Source organism: Mya arenaria, chromosome 9, assembly GCF_026914265.1.
Source record: "Mya arenaria isolate MELC-2E11 chromosome 9, ASM2691426v1".
NCBI lineage: Eukaryota > Metazoa > Mollusca > Bivalvia > Myida > Myidae > Mya > Mya arenaria.
The window spans coordinates 20,917,849-20,945,403 of NC_069130.1; the positions used below are offsets into that span (position 1 = coordinate 20,917,849).

The following is a 27,555-nucleotide window of genomic DNA, read 5'->3' on the forward strand; positions in this document are numbered from 1 at the left end:
TTTAGCCGAGAGACAATTATTTTTCAATAAAAGTTTGTTATTTATAGCCTAAAATCATTTAATTTTTCAACAGCGTTTCAAACACTTGTCGGCAAAATATAGCGTTTTATATCGCATTTCAAATACATATAATAACACAATTGCTCTTATCTAAACTTGTGATTGTATGTTTTATCATTGTTACAAGAAATGATTTTATTTACATTTCACACGAAATAAAAAAAAAACGATGTCTGGCCCTATCAATAAAGAACGAGTCTTTTAATTTCACGTTGATAAACAAGCAATATTCGCGACAATAGATATTATTCGAAATAAAAACTCCATATAAAAGACAAGCCCGCATTTCAATATTTATCCATGTCAAAAGTCAAAAAATCATTTCATTGCAACAATAGGTGTCTGTCTCACAACTAAGAGGTTATGGATGCGATCCCACCAGGGTGAGAGTGGTCTAGTGGTATAGGTGTCCGCCTCTCATCCAAATGGTTGTGGATGCGATCCCACCAAGGTGGGAGTGGTCTAGTGGTATAGGTGTCCGCCTCTCATCCAAATGGTTGTGGATGCGATCCCACCAGGGTGAGAGTGGTCTAGTGGTATATGTGTCCGCCTCACAACCAAGTGGTTGTGGGTGCGATCCCACCAGGGTGAGAGTGGTCTAGTGGTATATGTGTCCGCCTCACAACCAAGTGGTTGTGGGTGCGATCCCACCAGGGTGAGAGTGGTCTAGTGGTATAGGTGTCCGCCTCTCATCCAAGAGGCAAACAATGTAAATTTGCGCACTAAATAGATTCAAATATCAAGCATTGGCTTACCGCATACAACGGCACAGCGTACCGAATATAGGGTGTGATCCATTGCACCCGTGCGTATCGAATACTCCCTTCGTTTCTACCCGAATACTGAGTAACAAAATCCTAGTTAAATAGTTATTGAGTCTCCGCTCCGAGTCATCCCTTCGTGTCTACACGAATATTGAGTAAACTATCCTAGTTAAATAGTTAAAGAGTCTACGTACCGAAAACTCCCTTAATTTCTACCCGGATCTTGCGTAAAAATCCTTGTTAAATCGTTTAAGAGTCTACGCTCCGAATTCTTCCTTCATTTCTACCCGAATCCTGCGTACCAAAATAGAACATTTTACAAAATCCTGAGCGAGTTTCTTTTAAAATTGAATCCAAATTTATTTTTTTGTTTTGACTATTAATTGTTAAATGAATGTTTACCCATATTAAAAAACGCCCACAAATAGACGAAACCATAATGGGAGAAATAACCCGATGTTTTGGATTTAAAACATGTTGTAAAGCAGATTTAAACGGTTTCCGTCATGCTGCAGATAGACACAAAGGCAAAAAGCACGCAACCATTGCCATTAATAAGATTATAGCTTTACGGTAACCGTTTCGCTATTTTTTTTAAAGTAACTGTCATCAGCATTACAAATATTTCCGCAACAGCAATTATTTCATATATATGATTAAAGGCTCATACGGTTTATTTTGTAAAAACAATGGGCCATAATGGAACATAAGCGTTCTAAGTTGTAGAAAAAACAGTAGAACACAATCTTAAAAGACCATCCCCGTTATATTAGTGACGAGTAAAGCTTAGGAATAAATCTTCGTTTCGACGAATTATGACCAAAAGGATTCTATCCCTTTCAACTTTCGTTTTCATGACCTTCATCAGTCGGTTATTTCCGTATACAATTTTCGAAAATGACCGAACAATCCCAAATATAATGTGTCTCGTTTTGCAAGGGAGTGATAAAAGCGAAAGAAAGAAAGAATCGAATGCAGAATACACAAGCTGCAAGAAAACGTCTATGGTAAGGCCAAAAAAATAAATATCTGTGTTTCCGGTAACATGGCGAAAAAAATGGGGTCGGCCGGTCGGGATTTTTTTTTTACAGTTTCGATTGCTTGCAAAATTCTGTTGCATCAAATCAATTATATTATATCTAAGCTTTCAATAATTAACAAAAAGTCAGAAAAAAACAGCATTGTTTAATGTCTGAAATCATTTCCTTACCTTCGACTACCGTATTTTCCCGCTAATTTTGCCATGCAATTTGGTGTTTTTTGGTATACAATTCTTCTTTATTAGACGCCACCGGTTTTTAGAACAAATCAAGCACTTCAATTTCTACAAATCTATGATGATGTTCTAGCGAAACAGTCATTTATCAACTAAATTGTTTAATTTGCTTGAAGAAAATCGCCGATTTTCTTGTCAAGTGTGAGCTTTTTTATATGGAGGTACATTGTAGATTAATAACGGAACAAGTAAACGCGGATATGGATTTATTTTACGTATCTTATTTTATTATTAATAATATATCATTATTCTCGTACCAATCAAAGTTTCATTCATATTTGTAGTGAATTCAAACATTTTGGTCATTGTTTTAAGATTCCCAGACGACGATTATTGATTATTATTTTTTTCGATCGTATGGTATTTTCTTGCCAGCCTAGACGAAATCCTGGCAATCAAGTGGTATCATACGGTATCCGACCGACCGATTTAAATATAAACCATAGCCACGCGCCTTTGATCTTATTACCACTCGTACTCTGACGTCACAAATTGTACCGTTTGATCTGCAGCCGACACATTCCTATAAATGTGTTGTTAAAACTTTCGCAGGTTTTTGTTTGGATTTCAGTTGATGGGACTTAAATTAGGCGAAATAAATAACCATTGATAATTGCGGATAAATTAATGTGAACCTCGCAGTTAGCCTGCATGAATTCGCAAAGCCAAATCGTAAGATGCCTGCATGATATATACAAAGCCTAACGTAAAAAAAGTAAGTTCTATTTTGGACATGGATAAATAACGACCCGAACTTTATCCTAGATGTCTTCATTGTGAAGACAGCAAAATGTGTCTCTTGTGATCAACCACGTGTTTGGACCATAAACATGCATCTGTCAATTTGAAGATATCGGACAGGGATCGCCGAACTCCGCCATTTTGTTTCCCTGTTGACAAAGCGTCTCGGTAATACATAATCAGGAATAAAAGTTAATTCTCCGAAAACAGAGAAAGACAAACAACGAAATTAACGACGATATATTTAATTTTTGATTTTTTTACTTTTATGCCTAAAAAAAAGATTAGGGTCGGCGAGAAAAAAATAGGGTCGGTCGGGTTACCGGAAACACAGGTATATATTTATTTGGCCTAACCTTGGTTTGTTATATGAGTGCATAAGCCGCATGCAAAGTAAATATATGTTCCCAGTGACTGAGAAATGAATAATGCACACCACGTGACTGGCGGAAATCTCCGCCTATCTAAACTTTTTGCTACTGAGCATGTTTCTGTAGCTTTTTGCATATCTATTAATATGTAAACTCGGTTTGTCTTTTTTCATGTTGCTACCTAAACAAGAAATATGATAGTTTGGGTGTTTTAAATTGAATACACTCGCAAGCAACACGTTTATGGTTGGGAAATCAAGTATTATTAATGAAAATTACTGTTTACGAGTGTAAATTAAGGTGAAAAAATAAACCATAATAATGTGACTTTAAATTATAAACATTCGCATAAGTTAAGCAAACGCCTACGAGCATCTGTTTTCTTAGTCAAATTATTACTCTTGCTTTTTCTGTGCGTATTTTGTTCTGGCAATATGTTTTCAGAGATGTTCAGAGATTTGAAATTGTATGAAAATGTTTTATCCCCGCATACAACAACAACAACACCGGTTTTTGGACTAAGGCTCTTGTGGCCTAGTTCATAGCGATGCAAACGATTGCTGAATTTTCAGAACGAATACAGGGGTTCACTGACGTAATGTATTCATACGCTGTATTTTGATTGGATTTCCGTAAGCGAATTTGAATAATCAAAGTAGTACCAGGACTGATAACAATGAAAACATCCAATACAAATAACAAGACAAGCTTATTGTATGTTCTTTAATGAAGCACAAGAAATGTTTATGTAGCGAGTGAGTTAATCGGGTTAACTACATGAATGGTCTTGCATACGGTCGGGAGAAAGAAGCTAGGTTTTATCAGGCTTTATTCAGTCTAAAATGCAGATAACAAAGGAAATGTTTAACGTATAAATCAAGACGAAAACAGAATAGTAAAATGCGGATTATATGCAATAGGACTATGAACATATTGGAAAAGTACACATCGAAATGTTTCCGTTCAATGTTCTATATTGATAGACTGGTACCACTTTTATCTGAAATGAGACCTGTATCAGCTAACCGTCGCGCATTCGAAATGTCTTGTGAATACGTAAACCGAATCAAGCTTGCGGTCTATGTAGTAAACGACCAGGAAAGTTTTTTTTCTGGAGAGGCTATGCGCTCACTTTTTATTTCCTAGCCAAGAATGAAAATCCATAATCAGTCAGAGATACAGTATGGTGATGCATTGTTGATAGATCAATATAAATTTGTAAAATATTTGAGGGAAAGGTATTTGGTAAAATAATTTACATGTGTAACTTTTGAGTTTTATTTAACAAAGCAGTGCTGAATATTGTGGAGTTAGAATTGAAGAATATATTTGACATTTGTATAAATCAATCGACTTGTGGCGTTTAGTAATGAAGATTTAACCTCACAACAGTCTTTCTAAAATGCTGTCCAGCCTTTTTTATGATTTCGAAAAACTAACCTAATCGTCTTGGCTTGAGATAGGATCATTATACACCAGTCAATTGTCACCACGGCCCCCACGTCTGGGGGTATATCGGGGATAGTCGGGAAATGGGCCGTGTTTTTACCTTTCAGGTGGCCCTGCAGTGCCGGGTCTTCGCATAAAATATAGCGCGGATGGGGCTTAAAGCTGCACTCTCACAGATTTACCGTTTTCCCATTTTTTTGTTGTCTTAAAATGAAAAACCTTTTGCATAAATATCTGCAAACCAGTGATATAAGACTGCTGACAAAAAATCAAATCGCAGATTTTCATATTTCTATTCAAAAATTGCTGTTTAATGGCTTAAAGCGTTTCTAACGGTTTAAGGAAAATGCATCAAACATCAAATTTGGAACGGAAATATGACAATCTGCGATCCGATCTTTAGTAAGCAGTCTTTTTACACTGGTTTGCAGATAGTGCAGCTTTAACCTAATGTCCAAGGGTTGGCTGGACCGAACGGAAAAGTCCTCGCTATTCCCTGGACCTGAGGGGGGGGGGCGTGGTTACAATTGACTGATGTATTAGCTTGTGTATTCAGATTCAGGGTTTTGGTGTGCAGTTGACAAATTAACTTCAACCTGATAGTAAAACCTGCTTCTTAATCAGATGATCCCTTAGTAAGGGCAATCCAACAATTCCTTTAAGGAAGAAGTTAAGAATATAAGTTATACTTGGCAATCTAAATCAAAGATTTGAAAAAGGTAACCTGTATCAATAAATGCGAGAATAAATAAATAACTGTTCAAATCTTTATGTATCATCCAAATACGAGTACCTCGCAGAGTGAATGTTATTTGTAAAAATTATACTAAGTGAGCTTTCAAGATTAGCTTTCCAATCGCATACACAATGCCGTGTGAACCCTGGATAATTAAAACAAATCTTGTTTGAAGACCATTACTATTTAATATTTGATAAGCCACATACATTATAAGGTGCAGTTTAAAGGGACTGTACTCAGTATGATGAAAAAGCGAAAATAAAAAAAAATGTCGAAAACTGACATAAACTTGGTATCGATGTGTACAATGCATTGAAACTTACTAACTGACGTACCACATTGTTTACAAATAATTTGTTTTGCAGATATTTACGCAAAAATTTGCTCTTTCTTAGACAAAAAAATAAAAAAAGTTGTAAAAATGGTATATCTGTGAGAGTGCAGCTTTAAGGTTATTAATTACAAACATTTATAAAAATCAATTGATTTTGGGCTAAAAATAACAATTTTCTGATAAAAAAATTATGATTTTAAGCTAAAATAGCAAAGCTCTTTTTAAATGTATAACTGCCAGATGTTGTATTGTATTTGTTGAAAAAACCAAATTTAACAAAGTGGTCAAATTTTGTTTCGCCAATCAAGACAAGTCAATTATAACAAAAATCATATACCGGTAACAATTTTGTCGCCAATATTTATTTATTTTTGTGTAAAATTGGAGCCACTCGCCATTCCCTACGCCAAATCGAAGTTATTCGGTAATCTTCAGGACAGTTCGGAGCTTTTCATCATTCTCGAGAACAAAATGGAGCTACTCGTCCATCTTCGGGACAGTTCGGAGCTATTCGTCATTCCCCAATACAAAACGAACCCACTCGTCCCTCTTCGTAACAGTTTGGATCATCTCACTAAACACAGGAATAGCTTGGAGTTACACCTAAGAATTTCCGAAGTAGTGCGATTTTACTCACTAACCACATAGACAGTTGGAACGTCCTTAGCAAACCATCGAGTCAGTTTGGACGTTTTCCGCCAGCTTCGGGATAGTCCGGACCTATTCTTCAATTCATCTGGACATTTTAGAGTTACTATTAACTAATCTACGGGACAGTCCAACCCATTATTCTCCCGGGGCAGTTTGGACCGAGTTTCTAATCTCAGAACATTCCGGACCTACTCGTTATTTTTCGGAATAGTTCGATCTCGACATTTGTCGGGATAATTCGGACTTGTTCTTCATTCTCCGTTATATCCTTGTGTTATTCGGGTAGATACCATATCGCAAGATTCGCAATGCCTAAGAACACTTTAATAATGTCGTTTCCTTTTTTACATTTTATTGATTTTGTTAAAGTCACAGTTTCAATACATTTTTTAGACAACCAATTTTTCAATGTATTTCAGAAGGTCAAGACCGATCTAATACCCAGGCCATCCAATTCTTGATGTTTTTATATGGTCGAGCTACGACCCAGCTCAACCAATTCTTAATGTTTTGTATATTGTCGAGGTTCGATCTTAGTACCAGATCAACCTTTTTTTAATGCATCTTAGATGGTCGAACTACGATATACGACCCATGTCAAGCAATATTGATGTATTGTATATGGTCGAGCTACGATCTACGACTTGTGTCAACCAACTCTTATTGTATTTTAATGGTTGACCTACGACCAAGGTCAACCAATTCTAATTCTATTTTAGGCTTTCGCGCTAAAATAATCAACGACCGAGGTCAACCAATTTTTAATATGTTTTTGCAATGGTCGATCTACGATTTACGAGCTACGCGACAGCTTCACACTTGGACTTCCTATATAAACAATCATCGGATCAGGGCCCCGTTTTTATTAAAGGCAATAAATATAGGTTTATGCAAACACATATTTGATTTTTAATGCATGTTCTTGTTTTACCCATTTAACTTTAACGATAAAAATATGATTAAGGTACAAATAAAAAAAAACCTTCATACATGCTTTTTAATAAATAGCTACGTGGTCACATATTTTCCAGTTAAAAAAGCGCCAAAATATCGATGATAACTTTTTATCTGAACTTTTTTTCTGTTTTTTATTGTTTTGATCATTTAAGTCAAATGAGTCAAATCATTTTTAAGTACAATTTGTTTACTGCCATGGTTGTTAAAAATTGCCCATCCAATTCCTTGTCTTGTTGATGTCCCAAGAAGCAGAAAACATGATGAAACTGCCTTGCACAATCACACTTTCTGCTTTCAAGGTGCCTAGAATTCCTTTCATATGTTTGTCTCATGAAACAAAATGGAATATAATCTACTGCTAGTCATGATAAGTTGAACCGCAAAATGATATCCGAAAACTCAATATGTCCGAAGTGAATGACAGTAATTTCCTCGACATTAACTGCTTTCCATATGGTTTTATTTAACCTGGTTTCAGGTTCAGTTTCAGGATAGTATGTACCATATGTATGCGTAAAACACCTAATTCAGACGGTTTAAGAAATATGTTCTACCCAAGAAAATGTGTCTTCTTTTCCGATTCAATGTTTTGATATTCTAAAGTTAGCGATTTCCGTTTCCGGCGAGGATGATGAAACTTGCCAGCTCGTTTAGATATTTACTTCCTAAAATCAAATCTTATATGTGTTTTACAAACAGGTATTAGTTATTTTGATCGGAAAGTTGAAAGCATAAATTTAATATTTATAATGTATTTTTTTTCAAGAAATACTACGAAAAATAGTCAGTCTCATCAAAATTCTAGGTGCGGGCGCATTTTTTAAAATAAAGTACTTAATTGCATTTCGGAAAAAAGAGTGCGGTAAATCCGACGAACAACTGATCAATTTGTTGAGGTCTCAGTACTTTGAACGTACAATAAAACGAAAACAGAAATAAGACCATGCCAAATTGATTATATGTTAATTTATCGAGTGGGTAGGATTTTAGTCGTTAGATTGAAAAATAATCGATAGAAAACACAAAAATTATCGAAACCTAAATGAAGCAAAGAAATATGATTTCTATATCTTGATAATTGAAAAAATACATTCGGGAAACCTCGGCTATTTTCCATCTAAAAACTGTTATTTTGATGGAGAATGGCCGAGATGTTCCGAATGTATTTTTTCCGACCGAATGCGAAATAACAATGACGGAAAATATATGGCCTATACAGAAGAAATGAGATGACGTATAGGGGCCTTTCAATGGTGAAAGCTGTTATAAAGGGTACTTTTTGTAATAAGAATATTATTTTCCTTGACTGATAGGTTTTAAAACGACACCTTACTCTAAACATAGAATGGTATACACTAGCGGTTGCACGGGTGGGGCGCACCCGGTGCCGCCCCCTAGTATCGCCCAAATGCACCATTTCGGACTAGAAATCGTTAACATTTCCTGGAGGAGTATCCCCAAACGCCCCTATTAACACACTTAACCAAATTAATTTTGGTTCTGTAGTAGGGGCGCGTGTCAAATGGATTCGCGCTCTAAATTACGCCCCCTCTCACATCAAATCCTGAAGCCGCCCCTGGTATACATTTTTGTAATATTTAATGCATTATCATGTTTAACTCATTTGGCGTAACTGATAGAAGAAAAAACAAAACAAAGAACCCCATTTGTGAACAAATATAATTATGAGCCTTTATAAATGTATTTTTGAATTAATAGCTAAGTGGCCACAAATTCCTACTTACAAAAGCGCCCATATATCGCTTATATTTTTATACGTATACAAATAATAATACGTTTTTTTTTATCATACAAGTCAAAAGACTAAAACATGATAATTCTATTGGTTAAAGGGAAGTAACTCTGTTTGACAAATATCATCATGCCTTACGGAGTTATAAAAAAAACGAAGTAATTTTTCTCGTAATTTGTATGTATTTTCCTGTTTATTAATACAAATACAACAAACCATAAATGTAAGATGATCTAAAATATATTATCTGTATCAAAGGCCGAACAATGAAAGACAATTAAATACAATGATAATACACTAAAATTAAATAATATTATACACGAAACACAAGTTATGAACTCGATATACATGTTTATAATAAATATTATTATGAAATCTAGTGCACATATGTTGCGAAAGAGAAACGCAAACATCTTTACATTTTGTAAACGTGTTTTTAAATTTAAAAGAAATTGACGAAAACCTCAAAACTGTCTTGTTTATTTTATCGTGTTCAACTGAAAAAAAATCATTCGGAACTCGTCGAAAACAACCTCGGACGTATGCTGGTACATCGATAGAAGTAGTTTGTAAAATAAATAATTAATAAATTTGTGTAGTGTTGTAACGTGTATTTTGTATTACTAAGTTTAAATTGATTGCCAGTGAAGTGTATTATTGCATAAATCATTATTTATAAGATTCCCAAGAGTAATGCCTCAAGTGTAACTGCTACATTGAAATCACTTCTTCAGTCAGCGTAGTTAAATGTAAAGATTTCTGACATTGTAATGCACCAGTCAATTGTAACCACGCCCCCCCCCCAGGTCCGGGGGTATACCGGGGATAGCAGGGGAAAAGGGCCGTGTTTTTACTTTCCAGGTGCCCCCGCAGGGCAGGGTGACCGCGGTGGTTTTGTCATAGCGCCAAATTTAGCGGAGATTGAGCCTTATATAGAGTCTCTGGGGTGCGAGGGCATTTGGCCGGGGTTTAGCCATCAGTTCGTCCCCGCAGGGCGGGGATTTTACCCGGGGTTGGCTGGCCCGAAAGTCAAAGTCCCGGCTATTCCCCGGACCTGGGGGGACCGTGGTTACAATTGACTGGTGCATAAACCGTCCAAGGTCGTTTTCGATGGGAAATGGCCGATGTGTTGTGAATGGTAAAAAAATCATCACTATCTGTCTGCAGTGACTGGTTTCAACTAGATTTATCTAAAATGCCATCATATAGCGATAAAAAACAAACAAAAACAAATATCAGATGCAGCAAACGTTATGTTATAATGGGACTCGTTCATGGTTTGTAAAATGTACTTTCAACGAACAAAAAACACGAAATATATTGTAGCAAAACATTAGGAGTGTTGAAACTACAGCAAACACCTTCAGCAAATGTTGATATTTGCTCAAATATTTTCTTTGAAGACCACAATTTTGATAAAAAATAGAAAACCGAGGTGCATGTTGCGTGATTGGTAGATTACATTATCACGTAATGTTACCAAAGTCTCCAATCAAGTTACTCTCCTCACTAAAACCATAATACTTTTTTACTCATTTTCCTGCACTTTCGGTATCAAAGACTAAAATAATTCTAAAATAAGTGTTTTCAGAAAAAATAATTTTGGTTCAAAAACATGAGCGAGTCACTTTAAGAGTTTTACATAGAAAATTGAAACCCAGTTATTAATAATTCTTAAGACTTTGAAATATAAGCAGCAATAACTGCAAATTTTAATACTAGCACTACTTCACATCAATCATCGTCGTCGCTGTCAGTGTCAGGTGGTACACTTGGACGAATAAAAAAGCACCGGAAAGCACTGTATGCTCTGTTAAAATGACAAAAGTCTTTTGCTGGGGAAACTTCCTTTGAGTCCGATATTCCTGAAGGCGGTCTTAAATCACCGTTTGGGACGTCATTTCTGACGTCATTTAAACTTGAAGAGTGTTGTTTTCTATTTTTATCACTTTTATCATTTTTATCACAGGTGAGGTCACTTTTTCGTTTGACGTCATTAGGAATGGCGTCATGGGATCCCTGTGGAGATTGCTGTTTCCGGTGACCCTGTCCGGAAGTGGGGCCCAGATGAGATGCGAGCCAGTCCATACTGTCAGTAAGTCCGTCCCCTCGAACGGCGCTGGTTTCCAGGATATCTGAAATAAATTTCATGGCTGTGTTAGTCATTTTGGGAGATCAATGATGTTTAAATTTTCCAATGTTAATTAGATGAACATATACTATTTGTACGAGTAATTGTAAGATGACATGAAGTATCATTTTAATGATTAAGAATGGGCGGAGGGAGCGTAGCGAACCTCACCATTGTTATTTCCAAGTACTTTAGTATCTTTGAGAGGCAAGGAGAACGTTCCCAAGCCAACCCTCTCTTGTGTGAGGGGCGGAAATATGTACTACTAGACCACACTTGTTTACTTACGCCAGGAATGTTTCAACGCCTTCAAGTTCAACTTGTCAGCAACCTCCTCAGCACTCAGACACTCGGGAAGGTCTCGTTTATTAACCAGGAACAGGAAGATGCTGTGTGCAAGCTCCTCCGCGTGCAGAGCAGGCTTGATGACGTCACAGTATAGCTCCTCCAGACGCTCGGAGTCCGCACCATCTATCACCATGACAACAGCGTCCGTGCCCTTGTAGTAATGGCGGAACAGGGGGCGCTGGAAAGGGGTAATTTCATATGACATATTAAATTATATTATATTATGATTACAAATACTAAAAATATACTTAAATGCCACTTACATAACATCATTTTTATCATCATCATCATCATCATCATCATCAGCATCAACATCATCATCATCATTCATCATCATCATCATCATCATCATCATCATCATCATCATCATCATCATCATCATCATCATCATCATCATCATCATCATCATCATCGCAGTCGTCAGCGTCGTCAGCGTCGTGGTCATCATCATCGTCATCGTCATCGTCGTCGTCGTCGTCGTCGTCGTCGTCGTCATCGTCATCGTCATCATCATCATCATCATCATCATCATCATCATCATCATCATCATCATCATCATCGCAGTCGTCAGCGTCGTGGTCATCATCATCATCATCATCATCATCATCATCATCATCATCATCATCATCATATTTGAAATGTAAGTTTTAGCTTAAAAATGTAATGTTGTTTTTCTCATAATAAACAACCCACCATTTTGTCTCTAGCGCCAATGTCCCATGTGGTGAACGTGATGTTTTTATAGTGCAGTTGCTCCACGTTAAACCCTGAAAATAGCAAAACAACAGTCAGAAATATACAAATCTCAACATAAGCCGTTAAAAACCTGAACGTCCACTGAGCCGGATGTGAACCAGCGACCTAATTCAAGCCACTTCAGTACTGGGGCCATATTCATAAACGATCTTAAGTCGATTTCTTAATTTTTTTGTAGTCAAATTAAAAGAAAAGTATAAGTGTTTTTTTACATAAAAATAAGTGTTTTCTATATTTCAATGAAACTTTTGTATTACAGAAATTATGAAGTTTTTATATCACATGACTACTGAGAAAGTAGTCACTTTGACTTAAGTTAGGAAATTACATATATAAGATGCTTTATGAATACCAAGCCCTAAGCTATCGCGGGGACCGATGGAATGGCTAAACATGAGAAACGTCATTCACTATCAAATAATAATAGCAGTTAAAACACAGCAAAGGTAAAGCGTCCAGTCATTTCAATACAAATATTGGTGTTGATGTTATGCGATTTCATAATTATTTAAAAAAAACACAATAGATTTGTCTTAAAAAAAATGTATGGTTATCTTGACGCAAAATGTTTATGATTATTGACAAAACCGTACGTCTGTCGGATTAGTTTTGTTAACGTAAACAAATGACAGATGTTGCGTTTCGCAATTAATTCGCGGAAAAGTTTTGTTTACTTTGAAATTATGACCAAATTTAGGTAAATACATAAAAATAAAAAGGTTGTCCCGTGAGCCGGATTTGAACCAGCGACCTAAGGATGCCAGCTATATTGAACCACTACAGTCCTCCGCTCTACCAACTGAGCTATCACGGGTTATGAACGTTTAATGTTGCGTACATTATAAGATTGACAAGGTGACAATAGTTACTTAGACGTTAACAAAAAAACGTCATTTCGGAAAAATGGTAATTAATCATTTAAGGGTGACAACTCAGATTAAGAAATGGATAAAGTCAAAACATTTGTTATCTCTCTTGGCTATATCTACGTGCATCTAACATAGGAATAATATACCATACTGTAAACAACATATTAAATAGCAATATATGTGAAACTTTTAACTGACAATTATAATTCGTAACATTATACTAAGGTTTGGAGGCAAATTTAGGTTAAACACGCCATTTTTCTTTGTGTGAATAGCTATATTTGCTCATATTAAAATGTTGTTTATGTTTTTAAATAATTATACCTTCATTAAATTTGAAATGTATCTGCATCATTACATGTGTTCTTCGGTATTTGAGTTACACGAAATAAGAGGTATTGTTTAAAATTTCATAACGCATTTTTTGTAGGGGCGGTTTTCCATCCCGCACTTTTTAGCCGTAGTGTGGATTTGTTTTCGCAATATCTTTATGAAATTTGTCACTTTTTGAGTCCGTTATTTACAAATGTCTACAACCATTTATAGAACGTTATTTACAAATGTCTAAAACCATTGATAGAGCGATATTTACGAATGTCTAAAACCATTGATAGAGCGATATTTACGAATGTCTACAACCATTGATAGAGCGATATTTACGAATGTCTACAACCATTAATAGAACGACATTTACGAATGTCTACAACCATTAATAGAACGATATTTACGAATGTCTACAACCATTAATAGAACGACATTTACGAATGTCTACAACCATTAATAGACCGACATTTACGAATGTCTACAACCATTAATAGAACGACATTTACGAATGTCTACAACCATTAATAGAACGTTATTTACGAATGTCTACAACCATTAATAGAACGTTATTTACGAATGTCTACAACCATTAACAGAACGATTTTTACGAATGTCTACAAGCATAAATAGAACGATTTTTACGAATGTCTTCAAGCATAAATAGAACGATTTTTACGAATGTCTTCAAGCATAAATAGAACGATTTTTACGAATGTCTACAACCATTAATAGAACGATATTTACGAATGTCTACAACCATTAATAGAACGATATTTACGAATGTCTACAACCATTAATAGAACGATATTTACGAATGTCTACAACCATTAATAGAACGATATTTACGAATGTCTACAACCATTAATAGAACGATATTTACGAATGTCTACAACCATTAATAGAACGAATTTTACGAATGTCTACAAGCATTAATAGAACGATTTTTACGAATGTCTACAACCATTAATAGAACGATTTTTACGAATGTCTACAACCATTAATAGAACGATTTTTACGAATGTCTACAACCATTAATAGAACGATTTTTACGAATGTCTACAACCATTAATAGAACGATATTTAATAGAACGATATTTACGAATGTCTACAACCATTAATAGAACGATATTTATGAATGTCTACAACCATTAATAGAACGTTATTTACAAATGTCTACAACCATTAATAGAACGTTATTTACGAAAGTCTACAACCATTAATAGAACGATATTTACAAATGTCTACAACCATTAATAGAACGATATTTACAAATGTCTACAACCATTAATAGAACGATATTTACAAATGTCTAACGCCAATGTTAATTTGACGCAAAACGTTTATCAATTTACAATATAATTATTAATATAACACAATTTATGAAACATAAACTTGTACGACGGAATAGTTTTATAACAGAAAAAAGGACATATGTTGTATGCGTAATGATGGTTTCATCTTGCAAGTTGACCAAACTTGTAATAGCTGAGAATAAAAAGGTTGTCCCGTGAGCCGGATTTGAACCAGCGACCTAAGGATGCCAGCTATGTTGAACCACTACAGTCCTCCGCTCTACCAACTGAGCTATCACGGGTTATGAACGTTGATTGTTGCGTACATTATAAGATTGACAAGGTGACAATAGTTACTTAGACGTAACAAAAACGTCACGTGAGTACGTTATGGTCATCAATCATAATTAATAATGGGTGACAACTCAGACAGTAGTTGGTAATGTCGAAGTATTTCGGTTATCTCTCTTATTTTCGCCTATTGCTTACGACGAGGCTCTAAAATATGAATACAAAAAAACCACACCATGATTAAAAAACATTTAACATTCCGAATATTCAGGAAGCGGTATTTGACATAAGTATTTGGTGAATTTAAATATGATTTGCAGGAAAACTTCGTTTAAAAAACATTTTCTGTGTGTGCTTCCCTATATATGCTCATATATTTAATATGCAATTTAAAGCTGCACTCTCACATATTGACCGTTTGGACATTTTTTTTGTCTTGGAATTAGCCAATTTTCGCGGGAATGTCTGGAAACCAGTGATAAAAGACTGCTGACAAAAGATTAGATCGCAGTTTTAATAATTATATACGTTCGAAAATGGATGCTTTATGGCTTGTTCTTTTTTCTGCAGTTACCTAAACGCTATAGGATATGTTCTATTGTGAATGATCGTATTTGACAGAACTAAATGCCCCTGACTGATGCCAAAATAAGCTGATTCTGAAACAAAAAATAAAAGTTTAGTCACACTGTTAGTCTGTGAACTGTGAATCTTTAATATATTTAAAAAATGTACCTTGATTTTATTTGAAATACATTCGTCATCATTTTATGTGTTCTTCGGGAGTTGAGTAACATGAATACGCGGTTTCGTTTAAAAATTTCATAAATCAATTTACTGATGATCTACATGAAGACGTTTCACAGAAAAGCCTTTTGTTAAGGTGAATAAAATTAAAAATATATTTTTTCCTATGACGGATTCCAACCAATGATTTTTAGAATGGCAATGTTTTCCCACTACTGTCCTCCGCTCTACCTTTTGAGCATTTTGCACGCCATTCGGAACTCCTCGGCCATTTAATCGAAAACAACCTCGGATGTATGCCGGTACATCTGTTGAAGTAGTTCGTAAAATTTTGAATTATATCATTAGTTAAATGTAGTGTTTTAGAGTTGTATTTATTGATCTAAGTTTAAATTTATTGTCATTGAATTGTATTATTGCAAACATAATGAAGAATCCCAAGAGTTAAGTCACAAAGTTTAACTGCTAAATAAAATTACTACGCGATCTACTTGCAGCGGACTTAAACGTAGCACTTTTTGAGTGTGTAAACCATCCATATACATCCGAGGTTGTTTTCAATTAAATGGCCGAGGAGCTCCGAATGTTTGCACGCAGGGGTGGACCTAAGCAAACTGCAGTACACGCGGACGTATCCATTTTGCTTCCCCCAAAATGACAAATTCTTCAAGGGATCACGACTCCGGCCTAAACGAATAATGGATGCATAAACAGCTTTTTACTGGTTTAAGTTGAACGTAATAGCAATGAATGTTGACTTCCACCACGGCAAAACTTTCACATTGCGATCGCTCTCTCATGTGTTCATACATAGAATTAAAAATACGCCCCTATATTGATGATAAGGTCAAAAATGAAGTATAAGGAAGTTAACTTAATTATTCGAAGTTTTGTTGTATGAGTGCAAAAATGATATGTTGATTTTTCCTGTAATTAGACCAAACTTTAATGGGGCTGTACTCCGTATGATGAAATAGCGAAAATAAAATTGTCGAAAACTGACATAAACTTGGTATCGATGTGTACAATGCATTGAAACTTATGCACCAGTCAACTGTAACCACGTCCCCCCACCCCCCCCCTCCAGGTCCGGGAGTATACCGGGGAAATGGGTCGTGTTTTTATCTTTCAGGTGGCCCCGCAGTGCCGGGTGAATGTGATGGTTTTGTCTTCGCAAAAAATATAGCGAGGACTGGGCCTTACCTAGGCTCCCTGGGGCATTTGGCGGGGATTTGACCACCAGTTCGTCCCCGCAGGACGGGGATTTTACCCGGGGTTTGCCGGACCGAAAGTCAAAGTCCCCGCTATTCCCCGAACCTAGGGGGTGGGCGTGGTTACAATTGACTGGTGCATTACTAACTGCAGTACCACATAATTTACAATTACTTTATTTTTCGCATTTTTTCGTATTTTTTCCATTAAAAAATATTACAAGGTATGTCAACCTAGTAGAGTTTTCTGGGACCAATATGGTATACAGTCCCTTGAAGGCTAAAAGTTGAAAATAAAAAGGATGTCCCGTGAGCCGGATTTGAACCAGCGACCTAAGGATGCCAGCTATGTTGAACCACTACAGTCCTCCGCTCTACCAACTGAGCTATCACGGGTTATTAACGTTGAATGTTGCGTACATTATAAGATTGACAAGGTGACAATAGTTATTTAGACGTAACGAAAACGTCACTTGAGAACATTATGGTCATCAATCATAATTAATAAAGGGTGACAACTCAGACAGTAGTTGATAATGTCAAAACATTTTGGTTATCTCTCTTATCTATGGCTTGATACGCGTCTCTTACATAGGAATACAAATAACTTATAATGTCATATGACACTCAGTGGTTTGTTATTGTTTTTCTTGAATAGTATTTGGTAAAATTAAATATAATTTTGAGGACAATTTAGGTTAAAAAACAACAACATTTACCTTATGTGATTCCCTATATTTGCTCATATTTGTAATATGTAATTCAATATATTTCAAAATAGTTGTACCACGATTATATTTGAAATATCTTCGACATTATTATTATTGTTGGTCATAGTTGGTTTTGTTTAAAGAATTTCTAACCCATTCTACTGTTGTTATAAAAAGATCCTACGTCGAATTTAAGCTTAAGATCTTAGATTGGCAGTTCTTTTACCCCCTTCTATCCTCCGCTCTACCCTCATGAATATATTCCAAAGGCGGACCTAAGCACACTCTAGTAAACCTGGACGAACCTACCAATTTCTGTTCCACCGAAATGACGATTTCTTCAGGAGATCACGACTACATCAGAAGAGGATAACTGATGCATATAGTCTAAGAGCTTTTGACTGATTAAAGTTTAACGTAATTCTAATGAAAGTTGGCTTCCACCACGGCCAAATCTTTGAAAAACAACCACATTGCGATAGCTGGCTCTTCTGATCATATGTAGAATTCAAAAGACACACCCTTATATTGATATATGCATAAAGTCACAACTTAAGTATAAGAGCGTTTACTTGAATTATTTCATTTTCGAGGTTTTATTGAATGATTGTATAAAATAACGTCATTTAGTAGCGTTATTTACAAATTTCCATAATCATCGTAATCTTGACCCAATTTGTTATCATTTAACATTCTATTAATGATAACACTTCTTATGAAAATAAACTCGTCTGTGCGAATAATTTTACAAACGATAAAAGGAAAATATATTAGTATGCGTGAATGTTGTTTTATATCTGTAATTTGACCAAGCGTTCAGGTTATGCACTAGTCAATTGACCCCCCCCCCCCCGAAATGTTTTGTTTACGCGCCGAAAATAGTCGGGAATGGGCATTACCTAGGTCTCCCGGGGTGCGGGGGCAATTTGCGGGGATTTTACCAGCAGTTTGTACCCATAGGACGGGGATTTCACACGGGATTAGTTGGACCGAAGTAAACGTTCCCGCTATTATCCGGACCTTGTGGAGGGCATGGTTAGATTTGACTGGTACATTAATAGTTAAATTAAAAAAGGATGTCCCGTGAGCCGGATTTGAACCAGCGACCTAAGGATGCCAGCTATGTTGAACCACTACAGTCCTCCGCTCTACCAACTGAGCTATCACGGGTTATGAACGTTGAATGTTGCGTACATTATGAAATTGACAAGGTGACAATAGTTACTTACAGGTAACAAAAAACGTCACTTGAGTATGTATGATCATTCATCATAATACATAAAGGGGGACAACTCAGGTAGAAGTTGATAATATCAAAGGATTTTGATTATCTCTCTTATCTGTGGCTGGCAAATTAAACAATCAATTAAATAGCTATCCATGTGAAACATTATACATGCCGATGACTTGGGAATCAGTTTTTGATAAATGATAAATCGTAACATTTTACATGTACCATGGATTGATGGAAAAGTAAGGTAAAACGAGCAACGGCCCATATATACTTTCGGTGGCTGACTGACCGGTTCTTATAATGTCGTATGACCGACCCTCAGTGATGTGTAATATTTCATAAATAGTATTTGGTAAAATGAAACAAAATTTAGAATAAAGAAGCCATGTTCTTTGAGTGAATACCTATATTTGCTCATGTTCTAATGCAATTTATGTATTTTAAATAATTACACCTTGATAACATTTGAAAAGTATTTGTCATTATATGTGTTCTTCAGGGCTTGATTTAAATGAAACAGTTGATTTAGTTTAAAAAAAAACCCATCATAATTCAATCTAATGTAGCTATAATTCATGATAGCTATGTGATTAGGTGTATGAAAATAAATAAAAGGAAAGTCCAACGTCGGATTCGAACCCACGACCTAAGAATTTAAGCTGCCCTACCCCGCTCTACTCCCTAAGAACAGTAATACATGGATAAGCCATACATTGGTGTTGATGAAACGTTATTTACAAATGTTTTGTTGTGTTAAATACGTAATATACTAAACGTTTTATAGTTAAGAATAAAAAGGATGTCCCGCGAGCCGGATTTGAACCAGCGACCTAAGGATGCCAGCTATGTTGAACCACTACAGTCCTCCGCTCTACCAACTGAGCTATCGCGGGAGATGTAACAATGTGTACATTGTAAGATTGACAAAGTGACATTCCTCACTAAGACGCAACAAAATCGTCACTTCGGTATAAATTATTATATATTTATGATAATTCATCTTAATCAACTAGGAGGGACAACTCAATTAGAAACTGATATTGTCAAAGCATTTTGTTAGCTCCCTTGCATTTGGCAATGCATGCCGATTTTTAATAAATTATAAAACAACATCTTCTTTGTATTTTCTTAAACTTCATATTCCTTAATTCGTATTTTTATATAATTTGTGATCGATACACCGAAATAACGATTAGCAGATAGTAAGAAAGTTATATTATGCTAAAAAATAAATACTTCACGCTCTAAGTAATAGCTACGGCATCCCGCAACATTATGATAATTTCAACCATGAGGCTTGCGTGTGAACTAACTGTTGTACCATGTTGTCATGATCAAGGACAACATTCAATACATAACGTACGGTATAAGTGAACAGCGTTGTAAGGTATCCGCACGGTAGTTCAAGAGCGATTCCGATATGGGAGTAAATTTATTAAAGGCTCTCAAACATGTTTCACTATATCTCAGTGGCGGTTCCGTGGTCTAGTGGAAACACACTTGACTGTCAATCCAAGGGTCGCAGGTTCGATCCCCCGCCTCCACTAAACAAAAACTAATCGTCTTCCAGGAGGGACGTTAAGTGGGGCCTCGTCTGACAGTGCTATCCACTGGTGCACGGTAAAAAACAGGGTAGCTCTAGCCTGTCTGTGCAGGCACTATGCTCCAAAAACATTAAATGACTAACAATCTTATTGTATCACACGCCAAATGGGCAAGGCCCGAGTGCGAGGATAAATAAGCTTACGCACCCTGCACTATATCTTGCTGTGATAGTATGATTTGCTATATTGGCTTATTAACTTATACATGCAAAATTTATATTGTATCTTAATTGTAGTTTTAAACGTGTTTGTCATCTTAAAATGTGTATTCCTAGCCATTTTGCTTTGATGTGTTCAAAAATAAACTCTCTAAAGATATCTGATACTTGGCCATAGAGAATTACACATCCAACCTATACTGTACAAATTATATGTGATTGTAAGTAATCAACGTAAATATCATAACTTCATAATCACATCATTTGGATAAGCGGGAGAGAGAACTGCTAGGCTTACCTATAGTGGGAACATGTGTCATCACCTCCCCCAGCTTAAGGCGGTATAACAGGGTGGTCTTCCCCGCCCCGTCCAAACCTGTAACACAGAACATGGAATAAGTCTTGATATTGAGCTAAGTAAGTCATGAGGTTTAAATACATATAAACTGTACGAAGTGGGAACTACCACATTGTGCGGCTCCATGGTCTATAGGTAGCACACTTTCAATCTAGGGGTCACAGGTTCGATTTCCCTCCACACCACTAAAGATAACAGTTGTCTTCCGGGAGGGGCGTTAAATGGTAATCCCGTACGACAGTGCCATAAATTAGTACACGCCAAAGAACCAGAGAAGCTCTTACCAGGGTTACTTTCCGTCTGTGCACTATTCTCCAAACACTTCAAATAATTAACAATATTATCGGAGCATTCGCCGAATGGGCCTTGCCCGAGGGCGAGTATAAATAAGCTTACACAGCCCCATCACTGAACGGGATAGTTTTGCTTGCTCTTTTCAAATCTATAACATAGAACAGTGAACTTTTTTGAGGCTAACTTAAAGTTTGTTTATATGTTTAAATTAATTGCTCTGCAGTATACATTATTGTCTCAATGTTAGTTGCTGGCTTTCAGTAGGCTTAAATTTATATTCTTGCTTTTATGGATAAATATAGGAATAAGAAAAACTCCCTCACCCATCTGAACTATTTTCACTGTCAGCTGCAAGGCGAAACCCTATCATTAACAGACAACACTGTAATTGGTGTTTATTGACTAATCACGTTGTTTTCTCTCCTTGTGTGAATCTTGAGCGTTTAAACAAGCACAAAGTTAAAGGGACTTGCGCTTGTTTTTGTTTTTTTATAAAATGATCTTTATTGCATGACGAAATCAGTGTGCATTTATGACGCAATTTATCACGTGGTATACACACATTGGAAATAGGATGTGGTAAATCATAAGCAGTGTTGAAACTAAGATACCAAAAGCTGGAACCATTCAGCAAACATTGATATTTGCTCAACTCGTTTTTGAAAACCACAATTTTCACAATAGTAAATAACGGATATGAGCGATTCGTTGTTGCTTGATTGATTAACATTTTCACGTGATGTTATCAATGTATTGTTAAAAGTTCAAAATATCTACAAGTAAATCTACTAATACATGTATATTTGATCAGGGCCTCACGAATTGTGCCGCCATTCTGACCATGGATTTGTTGCATCCAGAGGTGAACTTTCTGTTTAATCTGTTTCAAGATACAAGATACAAAAAAGGTGTTGGGGTGTAAGTTTATTTATACTCGCTCTCGGGCATTGTCCATTCGGTGAGTGCTCCGTTAAAGCAACCGTGCACCAGATGACCAATTTGCAAGAAAAAAAAAGAAAATTGTTGAAAACTGACATTAACTTGGTATTAATGTATACAATGCATTGAAACCTACTTACTGAAGTGCCACATAGTTTACAATTTATTTAAGTTTAGCAGTTATTTCGTATATTTTCATAAAAAGAGTTAACTTGGTATGTCTACCTAGTATAATTCATTTCTTACGCGTGATTGGCTAGTCGATGTTATCACGTGATATTACCAAGTTAGGTATATAGCTTAAATAAACCACTCGATTTGAGTAATCCTTCGTAGCTCAGTGGATACAACGCGAAAGTGCAATTTTGGCGACACGCGTTCGAACCCGATCTCCGACACATTTTTTCATAACATTTTGGTCCTTTTTTACAATTATGATATCAAAGTGTAACACATTCTTGTAAGAATTGTCATGAGTTTCGTTAAAGAAAAAAACTTTTTTGGTGCCAATCTGGTGTACAGCCCCTTTAAGATTGTAGGTTGTTAGAGCATAGTGCACATGCAGAATGTAACACTGGTTCTTTAAAGTGTACCAGTGTATAGCACTCTCACACGGGACCCCCATTTAACGTCCCTCCCGGAAGACGATTAGTATTTTTAGTGATGCGACAGGGAATCGAACCTGCGACCCCTGGATTGATAGTCAAGTGTGTTTCCACTAAACCCCGGATTCGCCACAGAAACAAGAAATTGACTTCACTTCGGATATGAATAAATTACAACACTAGCTCTCACAGCTTATTTCCGACAAAATGCAAATCAAATACCTTCAATAATGCAACACAGAACTTGGAAGATATAGAGTTAGATAAAGAATAAACACCAATCTCTGTGATATTTGCCTTTAAACGAAACAGTAAAGTCGATCCACATGGAACCGCCATAACACTGTTATTAACATCATCTACTCGAGACATCAATGTGTAACATCAGAGGCCCGTGTGGCATTATGGTGATTTCTAATAACTAACGTTCAGTAATAATTTTCATACAAATGGTAGTAAAATAGCTATAAAAGCATTGTGCGAGAAGGCAGTAAATACTTGTAGCCTCAAGAATGTTTTGTTCGAGACATACCGCTCTGAAATCTGTAATTTTTACATCTACATCTAATGCATACAATGTGTGCGTATTTTTCACTGTTAGATGAATGATCATTATTGTGGTACACTTTGTTGGACATTAAAGTCATTTCATTATTGCTAAACTTACTTTAAAATCAATCAATTGATAACATTAACCCATTGACAAAAAATACACAGACATATTTACAAAATAACTCTAGGGCCTCAAATAACAGATACAGTGTTTGGGCAGTTACATTACTTGAAATCCACAGCGACGTGCTAGTTTCTTGTTACAAGATTACGGTTTGTCTTTATTATTGCAGATAACTTTGAATTTGAATAACTACTAATATTTACACCTCAACTTCCATTCCTTAAATGAACTGCCTTTCGGCAATTGCGTTCATCAATCGATGAACGCAACATCTTCGGATATGTTCGGATTGTAATTCATCGCATAACAATATACATGAAAGCTATTGATCTTGTTATTGGTTGTATTGTGTCTGCAGGTCCCGTAAAATATAGATCAACATTTTTAAAAGTGTTAGTTTATTAAATTTTAAATATATCGGTACCAGAAGTGTTTCAATTTTACGTTTTAAAGTGATTTCAAGTGGTTGATCTTTTCCCGCGTTATTGTGACGTCATTTGAAAAAAAATGTTTCCGGTTATAGTCGGGTCGTTCTATTTACAGAATGGGTAAGAACGGATTACTGAAAGGTTTTCTTAAATGAAATGATGTATTTTTTTTAATGGTTCTTGAATGAAATAATGATCTATTGGTGTAAATATAAGGAATGAATTGCGGGGTTGATGTCATTATCGGGGATATGAACGCAATTGGGTTGGTCAAAGTACGCGTGGAGTCCTTCGGACTCCACACACATTGACCAACCCAATTGCGTTCACACCCCGATAATGACATCAACCCCGCAATTCATTCCTTAAAACAATCTTCAGTTTTACCTGATTAAACTTAACAACGGTTGACGGCTGGTTTACTTAAATAAAGGTACGGCAGATTTGAAAAAAAATACTGCCATCTCATTGGACAAAATATAATTTAGAACACTAATATATTGAAAAGCAAAATGTTTCTTGGTTTATAAAATACCGTCTAAAACATTCTAGATGAGACGCAATTGTTCGGAGTATCAAAAATATATACGATATATGAATAAATTAATGAGTATATGGACATTACACAAATTATACATCAGAGGCGGTCTCCTTTCACAATTTAAACAACTCATTTATATTTCCTAACTTAAGTCGAATTCCTAAAATATCCATAGTCATTTAAAAAGTGTTTTAAACATAAAACCATTTTCTATTAATTTTGTCAATGAAAATTATTGGTACATTTATGTTGGTGGTTTATCAGCAATCAGCCGTTATTGATCAGGAGCTGTGCCAGTAGACAAGATATAATTTCAAACACTAAACGAGTTAATGTTTGTTTATATACATTAATCAAATATATGTTTAAATCGATAAGTGCATATAACCACACACTGACCGATAAGTACATCCTTTACTTTGTTATATTAATATCAGAGCTGAGTAATCACAGAGAATGAAAATTACAGTGGTAAACGCAGACGCAAATTCCTATCAATGTTTTAATACCTATAAAACTACAGGGACAAGCAGAGTAGAGAAAACCCCAACACCTGTTGTTGTTTAAGCTGCACTCTTACTCGCAAATAAGCAGTACCAAAAGTAATATAAATGTTTTAATTACCGAAAAGGATACACCAATATCGAAAACAATGTTTTTTATGAAGGATACCGTGTTTAATTTGAAAGAAAGGTGAAGAAAACACGGTATTTCTACCCTTATAAGACGGTCGTTGATCTCTAAAATCTTGTAAATCTTTTAGGACCCACCAGTCATTTAATATTTTGTGGGTTTTCAGCTATTTAATACACGGTTACAATCTTGTTATCAGTAATTGATATTTTCCATGAATGCATTCTTTAGGAAGTTATTATTAAGGCTTATTGCTCAAAATATAAGTTTGTTACATTGATCATAAATACAAGCATCACTTTAATGTTTAATTAACACGGATATGTCGATTTCATTTACCCAGTGAGGATTTAAGACATTTCTTTACATAAGCTTTCTTGGCAGGTGAATCGTTTTAGACCAAAAATATTCTAAAACGAGGGAACATTATTGTTTATCCAAATATAAACCGCGACAGACTGCTGCTGGATCAATGGCACTGGTCTGGTATTGGAACATTGTGTTCTACGTGATCAAAACGCCGAATGATGAGACATGATCTTACTACAAGATGCATGATACTCGAGAAAATCATTTGCATTGGCACATGCAAAGCTGTAATTCAGTGAAACGCCTGTCCCTAATGTATTTTATTAACATTGCATTTCAAATGCACTGTTAAAACTGCTAAAGATGCACTCTTACTCTCAAATAAGATTTACCACAATTTATACAATTGTTTTAATTAATACACCAAAACGGGTTAATACATGTTGAAAACAATGGTTCTTATGAATGATACCGAGTTTAATTTGAAAGAAAGGTGCAGAAAACACGGTATTTCTACCTTATGTAACGATAGTTGATCACAGTAAATCTTTTAACACTTACCAATCATTTAATATTTGAGCGTATTCAGCTTTTAAATACACGGCTATTATCTTGTTATCAGTAATTAATATTTCCATAAATGCATTATTTAGTAACTAGGTAAAGGTTTACCAGATTAAATTTATGTTTGTTTTACATGTGTATGTGTTGATTTTGAATAAGAGTGTCGCTTTAAAATATACATTTTTGGCCAATATAAACCAAAACGTTTGGCATTTTATTTTGGCAACACAGGAATTCGCTGACATGACTGTTTGCATAATATGTCTCAGAATTAATGCAGGATACCCATATGATTGCCAAATTGTTAAACCAACATCAAGACAACAATTTTCTTTCTAAATAATCATGGTAATAGCGCCATATGTTTAAGTTAAAAATAACGATCAGTGTAATAAATGAGATATTCATAGAAATTGAGCTAATGATACACGGCAGAAGTATTTGCTTTGACAAAAATGCATAATGCTCAGCACAATTGATACAAGATTGAAAGACAACGACGTTTAACATATTAATCTCCATTTCTTGATTGGATTATACGGAACAAGATATCGTTCATTGAATGAATGTATAAAATCTGCAGTAACAATATCAATGACAAAGTCCAACCAGTGGCCAAATGCTACTTGGGCAAATGAAAGGAAACACACGTTAAACACCAGTCCAGGAAACAAGTACGGTGGCATAGGAGTGACATTAAAGATTCGTTTTATGCCGTGGCCACGGAATACTTACTCGATCCCAAGACTTAGTCTCTTATTTCTCTCACCTTAGATAAGTAGATCAAATCAAACCATGCTAGATATTCTTATCTTGCCCACGGGCGAAGATAAAATGCCCGTATGGAACTCCTTTTACCACATTGAAATTCCCTTGTTGAAGACTGTCGTCAGTAGCATCAAGGAAATCTTGTCTTATGGTAATATTTAGAACGTTATTTAATTATTTCTCACTTCAAATGTCACCATAAAACTGTTTTCAGGCACCATTCAAAAAAATAATGCTTCATTCTCCTTAGAACTATTTAAAAAGACCGATTTGACTATAAACATTAACTGGATCACTGCGCGTATATGTATGACAACCACGTGCTATCGCATATCCATACGCAATTATTTTCACTAAGCAAAAAAGAGTTCCAGCAAAAATTACATTTTTACTTAATTTTGTTTAACTGAGGTGGGAGAAAAAGTATCTACCATAGCCGCTCGTATAATATAGGTTCATCCCGACCCACGCGCAGGGTGTTTTGCGGAAACTCGGTAAACCTCGTTTCCGCAAAACACCCTTCGCTCGGGTCGGAATTAACCTATCTTACACTCTCGGCCATGGAAGATACTTATAATCTCCTGGCCATGACTTACTATCTCGTTAGCACGACTAAGTCATGTTGTAGCGATGATTTACTATCTAGCTCCAACGATTATTATCTCGTTGA

General features: G+C 35.6%; 1 protein-coding gene and 5 non-coding genes across 8 annotated transcripts in view; all 6 read right to left on the minus strand.

Annotated features, from left to right (window-relative positions):
* Positions 1–9,282: 9,282 nt before the first annotated feature.
* LOC128202994 (ADP-ribosylation factor 1-like) overlaps positions 9,283–27,555 on the minus strand; it is a 66,426-nt gene continuing 48,153 nt past the window's right edge. For all 3 annotated transcript variants that reach the window (XM_052904214.1, XM_052904211.1, XM_052904213.1), the window contains 4 exons: positions 21,069–21,146; positions 12,268–12,341; positions 11,515–11,752; positions 9,283–11,230 (listed from right to left, as the gene is read on the minus strand). In XM_052904214.1, coding sequence (XP_052760174.1) covers positions 10,830–11,230; positions 11,515–11,752; positions 12,268–12,341; positions 21,069–21,090 — 735 coding nt within the window. In that variant the 5' untranslated portion in view covers positions 21,091–21,146 and the 3' untranslated portion in view covers positions 9,283–10,829. The remainder of the gene's footprint in view (positions 11,231–11,514; positions 11,753–12,267; positions 12,342–21,068; positions 21,147–27,555) is intronic.
* On the minus strand, positions 13,054–13,144 carry Trnay-gua (transfer RNA tyrosine (anticodon GUA)). Its single transcript is given in 2 exon segments — positions 13,054–13,089; positions 13,108–13,144. It is a non-coding gene; the product is annotated as a tRNA-Tyr (tRNA).
* Positions 15,027–15,117, minus strand: Trnay-gua (transfer RNA tyrosine (anticodon GUA)). The gene is given in 2 exon segments: positions 15,027–15,062; positions 15,081–15,117. It is a non-coding gene; the product is annotated as a tRNA-Tyr (tRNA).
* Trnay-gua (transfer RNA tyrosine (anticodon GUA)) lies at positions 17,370–17,460 on the minus strand. The gene is given in 2 exon segments: positions 17,370–17,405; positions 17,424–17,460. It is a non-coding gene; the product is annotated as a tRNA-Tyr (tRNA).
* Trnay-gua (transfer RNA tyrosine (anticodon GUA)) lies at positions 18,854–18,944 on the minus strand. Its single transcript is given in 2 exon segments — positions 18,854–18,889; positions 18,908–18,944. It is a non-coding gene; the product is annotated as a tRNA-Tyr (tRNA).
* Positions 19,811–19,901, minus strand: Trnay-gua (transfer RNA tyrosine (anticodon GUA)). Its single transcript is given in 2 exon segments — positions 19,811–19,846; positions 19,865–19,901. It is a non-coding gene; the product is annotated as a tRNA-Tyr (tRNA).